Below are 13,169 nucleotides of genomic sequence, written 5' to 3'. Positions count from 1 at the left end.
CGTTGGGCGGGCGGCCGTCACAAGGGGCAGAGGGGCTCCGCCGATCCAAAGCGGGGGACTAGGCGCCCCAAATGACACAGCCGCCTCCGAGGGAGACGGGCCGAGGCGGATGTTGCTCTGCGACCCTGAGGGGGTCACCCCTGCAGTCCACCTGCCCCGCTCCCTTCGTGAAGGGGCTGTTCTTCCTCGCCCCCGTCCCGCCATGTGGGGAGCGGAGGCGTCTGCTGGCGTCAACACGGGCAGGGATCACTGCCTGGCCTCTCGCCGCTCCCCAGCCCTGCGGGGGAGAGGGTGCCTGTGAAGATACCAGCTCGGCCTTGAGTTGAGCTTTGCAGGGCAAGTGTGCACCCTCGTTTTAATCTCAAGCTTCTGTCAGTTGCAACCAGGGAGAAGGCAGCGGTTTCTGTGTGGCTTTTTCAGCTTATTTTCCCAGCGCCATGTCTGTATCAGCCCTGTAAACTGTAGCAGGTATTCACACCGTTTTCAGGCAGTTGGTGCTCTCTGGCCTTCAGAGAGACGTATGACAAGACGCATGACATATGAACCTGTGATGAGGGTGACAGCTGGGAATAGGTCTGAGCTGTTTTTACTAGAGGTCCAGATGTAAGGCTGTTTGTTTTTTTGCTATATTTTTTTCCATCCGTGTAGCTTTATTTGGAAATGGATCATATAACTGCTAGTGCTGTGTAACGCAAAGTGTGCATATCAGCTTATTTTGGTGTAGCTGTTCTTTGCCAGCAGATTGTTACTGTCAAGTGTCTTACAGATACTGAGACTTTTGAGTTGAAATGCAAGCATCAAGCTGCCTTGTGGTTTTCTTCCTTTTCGGTTTTCAGTTTACAGAAAAACTGCAAGAAGGCTCTAGATGGTTCTCTGCTTCTATGGGAGGAATAAAAGCATTTGGCAGACTACTTATTTCACCTGAGTGTTTGATGAAAACATATTCATAGTTGTCAATGTTGTCGGTTTTCAGCTAGTTGCTACCCTGCCTGAGGAAATTCGTCCTGGGCCTGATTTCCATGGACTTCCATGGGAGCCTATTATTATCACTGCCTTAGTGGGAATTGCCACACTTGCTATAATCTTCTGGAGAACCTGCCTTTCAGTGAGTATACTTTGTTACTTGCGAGCCTGCTGGTATTTCACTTACTGCGTGGTCTTTGGTATGGTTAAACTGTTTCAGCATTACCAGAGTCAAAGTGATATGTAGTCTTTTGCATTTTCACTAATGTGGGCTAAGTGGTGAGCTTAATAGCTAAAGTAAGTTGTAATTTTCTTCAAGCTAAGAAGTATTTCCTTTAAGCTATTAGTGGAAGATTTTTGTTTTGGTAAGGGGCAGTTTCAAAAACAAAATAGGGGAATATGATGTAAATCAAGAAGGCCAAGGGAGGGGTCAGCATGTCTTTGAAATGAGAAGCCTTCCATGTGCTTGAGCCTGTTGCAGACTTCCCAAAACAAGCAGTTAATCCTTCCCACCTTCATATTGTTCAGCTGCTTGTAGGTGCTGCATTTGGAAACTTAAATACCTGATCTTAATTATCCCTGGAAAGCCCCTTCCCCACCCTTCTCCTCACTCTGTATTTGTCCTTCTCTTCCCTATACAGATAATTTTCTGTGCAAGAAAAATACCATCACCAGCTCTCAAGTATGCCAGTGCATCTCCTTGGGAATTGAAAATCAAATAGGACAGTTTATTTTACAGCTGTCTAGTTTAGTGATGATATGCTCTGGAAGCCTGTGGAATACTTGTTCTTTGCTTGACGAAAATAAATTAAAACTAAATATTATCTATAACAATATTGGTATTTTTTCCATGATTCATTTTGATATTGAATACAGTAGGTCAGTTTCAAATGCAAAATAGTGTTAATATAACAGCATAAAAAGAAAGCTGCTGAAATTCTTTAACAGTGTTAATTTTGAAATGAGCAACTGTCATGTAAACATACACTGCATTACAAGGATCAGAACTAGGATGCAAGGGCTTTTTGTGTTTGCAAGTTCATGACTGTTGTTTGATCCAAAATGGCTTCATTTTCTTTGTTGCAAATTGGATGTGAGCAGTTACTGCTATCCTTTTAGTGACTGAGTAACTCTAGGACAGGGCATTAACCTAGAAGCTTTTATTAGAAAAAAGCTTAAGCTTGTTTGTAGTGTTACTCAACACTCTTGTTGGCAGTGATAGATGTGTTTTCCATATACTTCTTTAATCTGGGTATAAGTGGTGACTTTTTCCTATAGGGAAAATGAATAAAAATTTTTCACTTATCACTTTTTATGGCTAATTTTTTTATTCTCTCTTCTTGTAGGTAAAGAGTAGAATCTATCAAGGTAAGTTTCTCTGTGCTTTTCAGTGTTACTTGGTGCTTAGGCATGTAAAAGTTCTGAAGATTGTTCAGAGGACCCAAGTATTCATCTCATTCCCTGTCAAGGAGAATGCTAAGTCTAAGGCTATGGTGTAAGCTAGGCCAGTAGATGATACTTGCTTGAATTTGAGGATTTCGGTTTTGCTTTTTGATAATGCTTTGATTGGCAGAATGCATCTCCAAATTAAAGGGCAAGGAAAACCTCCACCTTGTTCAATATAAATGTGATCCATTGGTTTACTGGTGCGATGGTAGTGGGGCAGATTTTGTTTTGGTTTTTTGAGTAGCAGTGGATCTGCTTTTGCTTTTTGCTTCTCACAAAAGGCAGTAGCTAGTTCCTCTTGCCTTTTTGGATCGAGGGGAGCCTGAAAATGACTGCTATGCAAAGAGACTTTCTAAATGTAGACCTAAATATGCAGATGTTTCTGTGGCTAGCACATCACTTTTTACAAGAGTGTTTCTCCAGCTTCAGGTATATAAAATTAAAGCATACTGAATGGAAAAGAAATAGAATTTAAAGTAGGATGATTCTTGAAATTCATAATTGAATACAAAACAAAAATATTAAAGAATTAGCTTCACGTGAACTCTCTTCTTCTTTCTTCCTCACAAACTGTACTGCTTATCAGTCATTCCTCTCTAGTTCCATTGTAGTTACATGGCAGTTCCCTTCTGTACAATTAATGCAGAATTGTTGAGCTGAAAAAAATCCATCTTAGATCTATAGGGTGATTTCTATACTGCAAAACAGTTACTGTTATTGGAGGGGGAAAAACACCGGTATCAGTTGTATAGAAATTACTTAGCAGCCCGCCCTAAAAAAAAATGAGGAACACAGGTCTAATCCTCTTTTTTTTTTGTTCTTTTTTTTTTTCCCCAAAAATATTCTTCTGTATAATACTGTATAGAAACTACAAAAGCTAAGAACAAATAGGTATTCTTCAAGCATGATAAAGGTTTTTAAAATCTTTATCAAACATAGAGTAATAATAACAGTGATAAAAATGCTTTGAAAGATAGATTACATTTGGAGTCCCAAAGATAAAATCTATTATCCACTCTTCATGACTGTAGTAAAATTGGGAGCCCAAGCTAATGCAGGGGTTCCTGGTCCCTTAAACTGCTGAGAACTCTCTCATACCTCAGCAGTCGCTTGTTGGCTCTCCCCTCGCCAGAGCATGAAGGGCTGGGGATCCTCTGGCTCAGGAGCCCTCGTGGGAGGGGAAGGAGGAGTAGCAGTTGCCATTGCACCCTGTGGGATGCTGTTGGAACAACCGGTGCTTCCTGTTTGTGCTGCAGGATTTGCTGTGAGGCAAGTGTGGCTTGGGGCATTCAAATACGGGTGTGGTTTAGGATTTGAAAAAGAACAACAACTGGATGTTCTTTAAATTAATTTGCAATAAAATAATGTTAACTATTTTTGCTGAATCCTAAGGGTTGGTTGGCGACTTGTTTAGGTTGAGAAACAAATGCATGCCTAAAGAGCTGTTGCCTAGTCACAGCCCTTTTGAGGTCTGTTAGACAGCGGTGCAGTTCCTTGAGGCTTCCTGATGCTGACTGCTAGCTGACCCTCTCTTTTCTGTTCCCAGTAGGTCTTTCAGAGCTTTCATCCTCTTGTCTTTGCTGACCAAACATTCAGTTTCAATATAGCAGAAAGAGATGCTGGTTAGGGAATGTATTGCATCTCCCTGAATGTCACAGCAGCAGTCTGAGACTGCTCCAACATCCTTGCTGCCAATTCTCCCCTTCAACGTACCTCATCAGTGTGTAGCCAGCACCTTACTCTGCTGTGCATTCTGTGACCAGCTTCTGTGAAGTGGATGCAACAGCTATATGCTTCATGTCAGTGTTCAATGCTTTACTGTCTTGTTTTCAATCCTAACTTTAAATGAAAGCTAGAGATGCTTAGACTCCTGCAGAAAGGGCTGACTGCCAGGGAATTGACACTATCCTGATTTATGCTTTAGTCCTTATTTGAAAACGTTCCCTGAAGTGTTAGTAATGATAGCTCTGATTTTTATTTTTCCCCAGGATATGAAGTACAGTTACTGTAAGCTTTCTTTTTCTTTCTAGTGACTGAAAAGCAACTTGCTGAAAAGATTAAAAACCTTCTGCAAGAAAAAACAGAAATCTTAGAAAAGATGTCAGAATATGATCAAAAGGTATTGTTCTGGGTTCTCATTGCTTCTTAATTTTCTGTTGCTGGTTTAATGACACAGTCAGGGCAACATCTAATTTATTTTTATTTTCTATTCTTACTGAATATTATGTTGACAATTTCATCAGTCCTGTTTGGCTGTTTCTGTGCTTAGATAAAGGAAGCGAAGGAGTCTGTGAAAGTGGCCCAAGAACAAAAAGACATTCTCTCCGATGAAACTGCAGGGCTTAAGGTAAGAAACAGTTAACTGTCTCTATACTGAAAGCAAAACCATCAACAAAATCACTTGCTTTAGTTGGTCCATTTTGTTGGGTTTTTTAGGACACTGTCAAAGGACTGGAAGAAGCAAATCGACAGCTAGATGACAAAGTAAAAAATCTACACACAATGCTTGAAACGGAGAGAAAGAAGAATGAGAAGAAACAGAACAAAGTAAGAGCAATCACACTCATGTCTTAAATTGTCCTTAACTTAATGTGCCTTAAAAGCTGGTCACAACCTGGTGGGTAAACAGATAGAGGTAGACCAAACAAGATGAACCACCTCAAAAAGACAACTGAAATGAAATTTCAGGTTCATCCCAAGCTCAAGGGGAGAATCTGTTGATTGTATTTTTAAATTTTTTTTTTTAAATTCTATTTGTAAGATCTTGATGGACTTGTGTAGTTATGTGCTTTCACACACAAACAGATGTATTCAAATCATGGGCTAGTCTAACACTTCCTAGTCGGAGCCAGGAAGTTCCTTACCACTATGAGCTGAAGGTTTCAGGTTGGTAAGAGATCTTTTCTTGTACTTAGAGGAAGCATCTAGTTCTATAGTAAGCTGCCCCTCATTCTTGTTGTCAGGAGGTATTTATGTTTTCTTTTTTTCTTTTTTTTTTCTTTTGTCTTTTGAAAGCCTGATTTTCCATACTAATGGTGAACTCCGACAAGTCCTTTGGTCTTGTTTTGATCAAAGGTTGTTGTTAATGACAGCAGCACGTGTTACTTTCGTTCTAGAACATGCAGGTGTACAGGGAACTCTACCAGCCATGAGCAGGCAGAGTCACAGGGGGAAGTGGATTCTAACGTGCTGTATGTTTCTATTCCTCACCTTGCTGATAAGGCAGTGCTATTTTGCTGCTAGTCTAATGGCTGCTTTAAAGGGAAGTTTGTTGGTGTTCTGACTTTCCTTTTAAGCTTCCAAATTACATGGGTAAAATAATTACTCAGGCTAAGGCACATACCAGGCTAATACAAAGTCACTGCTCATCTTTTTCTTATATAGATCTCTGAAACCCAGAAGTCCTTGGAGAAACTTCAAGAGGCTATCAGTGTGCATTCTGTAGAGCTTTCAGAGGTAAAGCATTATCTATACCGTCTCAACAGTCACAAGTTTTTTTACCAGAAAAATTCACATCTAGGATGTAACAGAAAATGCTAGCTTGGCAGTTTCCAAGTTGTTTGTGCATATATACCTTCTTTTTCATTTTTAGCAGGTAATATGTAGCTCTTGCTCCATTACAGTTTGACTTCATGGGTTTTTTTTTCCTTTTTGTTTCATATATAGGTGCAGATAGCCCTTAATGAAGCTAAACTAAGTGAAGAAAAGGTGAAATCTGAGCTTCATCATGTGCAGGAAGAGAATGCTAGGCTGAAAAAGAGCAAGGAGCAAGTAAGTTATGCCCAGGCCTGGCAACTTTGTTTCTGTTCTGAACGAAATATTGGGACTTTATTCCTAGTTTTCTTGAGTATAACTTCAGTGTGTCTCCATTTTCTTAATGTGTCAGAGTGCCACGTTTCATATTATCAAGATTAAATTTAAACCTCTTGCACCTGCCTGCACAGGTGTTTTGAGCAGGTGAGCCACATGTATTCAGTATGAAGGCTTTGCCAGTTCCAGAGATTCAGTTTTTGTCAGCAGCTTCACAGGAAGTTTGTGCTGATGTGGTAGTCACTGCATGATGAAGAGATTGCTACTTGGGATCAGGACAGAAGGAAGTTATGGTAAAGAACTGCCAAAAAACATTTCTGAAGCTAAACTAAATGGGGAGGACATTTAGCCCTGAAATGTCATGACAGTTCTTTTACAAATAGTTGTAAATGTTTGTCTGTTTTCGTTCTCTGTATATGAAGTAGATGGCCTTTTAAGGAATGTTGTTTGTTTACCTCTGGACTGCAATTAGTTCCTTGTATTTTGAAGTGTGTGAGCAGTTTGGTTCTGACATTGGGGTATTAGCTGAGAAAATAACAAATTTGTAAAATCACCTAATAGTATAAACTGCAGAAAGATTCACAGTTCTACCAATGGGCTAGTGATGAGAGTGATAACTGTGATGCTTGTCCTTGTGACCTGTGGTGCTCAGTTATTACCCGAGCTGGCAGTAAAATAGATATTAATTACATTTACCCTGTACTAAAAATAAGACAAGTAATCATCTTGCCTTGGTGCTTCATACAGTTGCTAAAAGAAGCTGAAGGTTGGAGTGAGAGGCATACTGAGCTCAGTGAGCAGATCAAACTGTATCAGAAATCTCAGAAGGACATAGAAGAAGCACTTGCCTACAAGGAAAATGAAATTGAAGTAGGTTCTTTATAACAAGCTTGCTTTAAATATTACACACCATAAAATACTTTGAAATACTTTACATAATGCATAGTGATTTTTCTTCAGTGAACCTTTGATTTCATTGCTAGGTTTTAACTAACTGCATTATGCAGCTGAAGCAGCTCGACATGGATTCGTCATCTGAGGCAAAGAAGGATGGCGAAGGGCGCGAATGGAGCACAGGAGACGATCTGGCCAATGGAGAGTTCCCAGGTACAGTAATCCTACCTACTAGCTGATATGCCTGGTGGCTAAAGTGTATGAGGTGGTACGTTCATGTGATGTCGTATGGAGAACAAGGGGAATCCATGCATGTAGCTGCCTGTGAGCTAAGAGACTGCCAGCTTTAATCCTCAAACACAAAATAGCTCCTAACTGAAACCATTAGAAAGGCCAATAATTGCTTTTAGATTACCATTTAGGTATATTGTAGGTGTAATGACACAGTTTTAAAGTTTGCATATAAAGGTTAGTAATTAAGAACACTGCAAAAGCTGAGAATCTCAGCTTTGTGGTTATGCTACATTTATTTTTAATATGAATTTTTAATTAGTGTTGTGCTTACCTCTGGATAGATAACTAATTTAGGTAATCACATCTTTTAAATCGAATGACCAAAATAGAAGTTTTCAAAACTACTCAGGCAGTTTGTTGTTCCTGTTGTTGCACATGTATTTGCTACATCTCTGGTTTTGAAGTCCTCTTTTTTTTCTTTTTTTCTCTTTTTTCTAATCATACAGTATGTGTGGGCTGGAAATTCCCACTTCTTGATTTTAAGATACTATGTCCCATAACAGATACTGCATTCACCTTTACACTAGTGTGGTAGCTAGAAGAAGTGGCAAGAGGGAATCTTCTAGAATGCCTTTTGGAATAAATGTAATGGTTCTGTTGTGCTAGTCATGGAATTGCTATTGTGCTTTGTTCTCCATCTCCCCCTCTTCCTCCCCCCCTTAACCACATAAGGAGACCTATCCCAGATTAGAGTGTCGGGAGTGTTATTTTTAACAGCTGTAGAGTCCAGAGGATTGGGACTAAGAAACAGGGAAAACAAGTGTATTTTTCTCTTGTAGATAATGAGAGTGAGAAGATGAAGACTCAGATTAAGCAGATGATGGATGTCTCCAGGGTATGCTGCACAAGATGTCTAATAAATGCAGCCACATTACTGCTATGCCTAAGATCATAAACTTTCTGCTCCTCTTTTCAGGTAAAAACTATGTTATCCATAGTTGAAGAAGACAGAAATCTTCTGCAATCCAAACTGAGTGATGAAGTAACAGCCAGACATGAGCTGGAAGGTAGGCTTAGCAAAAGAATTGCTTAGGATGAAATGCTGTGTTTGGTTTAAAAAGAAACATTTAAGTGGCATAAGAGTTCTCATTGCAACTTCCTTCAACTTCCTCACCTACTTTTGCTTCTCCAACAGAGCAAATAAAAAAATTAGAACATGATTCCTGTTCGCTCCAGTCAGCCAAAGCTCGACTGGAAAATGAATGCAAAACACTACAGCAGAAAGTGGAGATTCTTGGTGAACTTTACCAGCAGAAGGAGATGGCACTCCAGAAGTAAGCCTTTCATTACTCTTCCACAACATAGCATACTATATTGTAGGCACTATCCAAACACTCATATGTGGTGCTTTCTGTTCCCCTCCCTGTGCAGAAAACTAACCCAGGAAGAGTATGAGCGTCAGGAGAAGGAGCAGAAATTGTCTGCTGCAGATGAAAAAGCTGTGCTGGCCATCGAGGAAGTGAAAGTTTACAAGTAAGTTCAGTTTCTGAAGACTGTTGTTTTCCTTTTATTTCAACTATTGAAGAAAATTAATTTAAACCTCTCTCCTTCTTCTCTTTTTTCCTTTTGTACAGACAAAGGATCCAAGATATGGAAGAAGAATTGCAAAAAACAGAGAGATCTTACAAAAACCAGGTAAACTTCTTTCTTGCTGGTTATTGTGTCAGCTTTTACTGCATCATTCCAATGCTCTGTAGTGAGTTACTGGAAATACTAGTAGTTGGACAAAATAAACTAAAACACTTTTCTCTTCAGATTGCTGCTCATGAGAAAAAGGCACATGACAATTGGGTAAGAATGTTCTTCCTTTTTTGATGCAAACAGTTTGTATTTGACTTGAGGTCAGTGCAGTTAATGCAGTTGGCAAATGTTTCCCTAATAGCTTATTGCCCGCTCTGCCGAGAGAGCTCTGGCTGAAGAAAAAAGAGAAGCAGCCAACCTGAGACAGAAGTAAGTACAGTACAGCTGGACGGACCATTGTTATTGCTCTTTGAACATGGTTCATGTTGCTTGGGAGAGAATGAGCTCAAATGGTGCAAGGTGCTCCGTTAGCCTGCTTGCTCAGAATGTGCAGTGCATGTTCAAGTTACTGCTTTTAAACTACTATGAAACTGTTTTGATGGTAAAAATAAGATTTCTTGGTGAAAGCTCTAACACTTAATGCAGTTTGACTTGTTACATTATAACAAATATAACTCACATGTATTAATTGAATAATAAAACCCCCTTTATTTCTTAAAATTAGGTTAATAGAAGTAAACCAAAAAATTGTTATGCTTCAAAGACCATTAATTGTAAAGCCAACTCCAGGCAGACCTGATCGCCAAGTCCCACCACGACGAGGTAAATGCTGCTGTTTCTCCCAAAACTTTGGTTTTTGAGTCAGTATATCCTAAAAAAATTGTAGAAAAGTAAATCAAGTGGGGGTTTTTCTTCTTTGGCATAGGGCCCTTAAGCAGAGATGGCTCTTTTGGCCCATCACCTGTGAGTGGAGGAAATCCATCACCCACACAGATGATAGAAGTTCCTGCTCGGCCCCTTTCTGCTCCTCGAAGGGAAAGCTTGAGAGGTGAATTTGGTAAGCAGTGAAGCTTCCCTTCCGTCATAACTATCTCTTATGCTACAAACACAAGAATGCTAAGGTCTGATCTTGGTTCTAGGGATAGTGTTAAGTATTGATACCTGCTTTATTAACACACACGAGTGGTTGGTTTTGGTTTTTCTTTTGTGTGGGTGTGTTTTGTTGGTTTTTTTTTAAACAGAAATAGCTCAGGCACGTGTTGATTAGGATCTCTGGGGTTCTTGTTTCCCTTAAGGTACGGTGGTAGATGGTCCCCCTGCTCCACGAAGGCCACCAGAGTTACCTGGAAGGATGTCTGTTCCTGGTAAGTTGTGGCCTGCAACCAACTATCACTTATTCAGTTATTCTTTCACTTCAGAAATGTAATTTAAAAACTATGTTCTTTACCCCAAGCATGGTAAGACATGGATTCATGGCTCTCTTTACAGATCTCGGGCCTGCTGTAGCGTCGCTGATCAGTAGTGGGCCAAGAACCTCCTCCCCTTCCACAGCAATGGATGGAGTGGTAAGCTGAAAAACCCCCAACCTTCAGGAAGCGTTTCTAATACATGATTCGCTGTACTTCCTGCTGCTTCTTTAACTGTATCATGTTCTGTCTTGTCTATATCCTGTCACTATTCTTATTTGCTGTCCAAAAAAAAAAAAAAAGCAACCCTCTCCCAAAGAGTCTGAAGCCCCCTGTGTACCTACTGATTCACCTTCATCTATCGAACCAGCTACAGTGAGTATTCAGAGGCTGGATATGGTGTTACTCTGCTTTGATGGAGAGGAGTAACAGGCTTGGTTTTCTGAACTGCTGAATAACAAAATGCTCTGCAAAACTAACCAAGGGCTTATACGTCTGTCTCAAAAGGCTTCTCTAATGATGAACAGTTGCTGTCTGGTTTTTATGTAATTGAGGAAATGGGATCTTTCTTTTTAAGGACTGCAGGCAAATGCTTTGGAGTGACTACATCAATAATCCTAAGAAGCTGACTTACCTGTGGTATTTAAGCACAATTGCATACGTAATTCAAGGCACCAGGCCCTTTACCAAAGGGCTGTCCACTGGGGACACTTCAAAAGGGATTGAACTTGTCTTTAGTCCAGCTTTGGCTAAAGAGAAGTTGTCATCTTGGAAGGTGCACTAAGCACTTGCTCCTAGGGAGCGCAAGCGGTGTTCTGGGTGAAAGGACAATGATGGTGCAGTAACTTTGCCTATTTTCTACTTGGTTAATGTGTTTCGTGGTGTGTTTTTTTCCCCCCTTTCTTCCACCTCTTGGCCTTTGGGCAAGCGGTTGTGGTGTTCAACAGTGTCAGTACTGCTCTGATGCAGTGAGTAGTACACTGATGATAACCTAATCTCACACAGGCTAATGCTAGTCCCAAAGGCCCACCTTCTTTCCCTGGGACACCTATCATGACCCCCCCAGTGATGGGACCTCCGCCTCCACCGCCTGTTCGCTATGGACTGCCACCGGCTCCTCTCCGTGGGCACTTTGGGCCTCGACCTCTTCCTGTGCCCCTAGGTACAGTTGCGTTGCCGCGTGCCGAAAAATAACTTTTCCCGCTGTGCTGCTCAGAAGCCTGCCGCAGAACTGTGATCTGCTGTCCATTGGCACGCAGCTTCCCCACGCTTCGTGGGGTTGAGCTGTCTTGCTCAGTAAGCTTGGGTGGGTGGGTTTTTTCAAGCCTCCTTAATGCCAGGGTATTAAGGAGGTATCTTCCCTGGTTTAGTCTAAAATGTTTTAGAAATGAGCAGCCAAAAGTCACTAGAATAGAATTAATAGCCTGTGCTGTCTGCATGTGCCAGTGAACCACCCCAGAGCTGCTCCAACGAGTCAGAAGCTTCACCATTTAGATTAAAGCAAGATTTCCTTTAATTCCCATGCTTCCGTTTCTTTCTAGGTCGTGGTGCTCCCTTGCCGCCTCCAGCTGCAAGAGATTTCTTACCTGGCCCACCCTTAGGAATGAGAGATCTGCCTCCTGGCCCACTGCTGCCTCCTCCAGATTCACGAGGCTATGGACGTGGGCACCCTCCTTTTCGACCCCTAGGTCCTCCTGGCCCAAGAGATTATCCTCCAGCCCCACGGCTGCCCCCCCCTGGTTCAAGAGACTATACGCCTTCTCCTAGCAGAGACTTGCCTCCATCGGGACCTAGAGACTACCCCCCAGGCCCGCCGCCACCACCACCACCAGCAGGCTCAAAGGACTACACACAGCCTCCAGTGCAGAAACCCTAACTGCAGCACCTGGTCAGCAGCTCAACAGAATGGACTCTAGTGCACTTCCTGCGGTCAAGATTTTAGGAAACGGCGCTCTGTTTGAAGCCGTTTGTCTCATTTCAGTATATTACAGCTTTTGCAGGATTAATTTTTATCCAATTGCTACAGACATCTTACATGCATTTATGATCACCTTAAACTCATCCATCCTCTTGGGCTGCAAGAACCCTTTTTTGTGATGGACTGAACCTATTCTAAACGTGCAATAGAAAGGAAGTACCTGTGTGGCTAGTTTTAATTAAATGTAGCCTCTGTAACCAGTTGGTGAATGAACTAATTTCGTGAAAAATGTAAATCAAATCATTTCCTGTGGAAATAATTTTTAAGTAAAATGCTATCCTACCTGCCTTCTCCATCACATCATTAAGCTGCAGTTATTGTAGGCCAGGGGTTTACATGAGGACTGTGAGGTGGTTTTTTTGTTTGTTTGATTTTTGTTTTTTAAAAAAATGTCTGGTCAGAGATCAGAAGCACAAATGACACTGTATTCAAAGGAAAGTTATAATAAAAAGCAAAAATTCCTTTTGCTAAACCCTGAAGGCTTTGTTTCAGTGCCATTTTTTTGTTCAGAAAGGACATTGGTTCAGTAACTTAACCTGGGAATGCTACAGCCACAGCCAAGTTCAGGAATCGAATCAAGGCTGAGTAACTGCTGCTGCCACAAGATTAACAGCTGCATTACCCTTGCACTGAACTAGTCTGGCAGGTTATGGATTTGCTTCATGTAATGAGGGCAATGGGGGATTACAGCCCTCCTCAGGTGGAAGCCTTTGTGAAGCTGTGTGGTTAGTTTGGAAATACAGGTGAGTGCTCTGGGATTCTAGAAACTTGAGAAATTTCATAATTGTGCTTTCTTCTGTCAAGACTGGCTTGCCAGCATTATGCAAGGTTTGAGCGCCAAGTTTTCATCTTACTCT

General features: G+C 41.3%; 1 protein-coding gene across 1 annotated transcript; it reads left to right on the top strand.

Moving 5' to 3' along the window:
• Positions 1-973: 973 nt before the first annotated feature.
• MIA3 (melanoma inhibitory activity family, member 3) lies at positions 974-12,789 on the top strand (the record flags this gene model as incomplete). The annotated part of the gene is made up of 22 exons (XM_010287535.1): positions 974-1,105; positions 2,310-2,331; positions 4,440-4,528; positions 4,679-4,756; positions 4,846-4,956; positions 5,794-5,865; positions 6,076-6,180; positions 6,967-7,089; positions 7,203-7,326; positions 8,187-8,242; positions 8,324-8,414; positions 8,543-8,681; positions 8,779-8,880; positions 8,982-9,042; positions 9,163-9,198; positions 9,290-9,357; positions 9,653-9,750; positions 9,854-9,985; positions 10,224-10,292; positions 10,417-10,493; positions 11,340-11,496; positions 11,876-12,789. Coding segments are annotated over 22 exons (2,277 nt in total), but the record flags the coding sequence as incomplete, so codon positions are not given.
• Between the last annotated feature and the right edge of the window lie 380 nt (positions 12,790-13,169).

This window comes from Phaethon lepturus, unplaced genomic scaffold (assembly GCF_000687285.1).
Source record: "Phaethon lepturus isolate BGI_N335 unplaced genomic scaffold, ASM68728v1 scaffold53085, whole genome shotgun sequence".
Classification (NCBI taxonomy): Eukaryota; Metazoa; Chordata; class Aves; order Phaethontiformes; family Phaethontidae; genus Phaethon; species Phaethon lepturus.
Note: the sequence above shows the minus strand (reverse complement) of the source record. Positions and strands in the feature narration are given on the sequence as shown.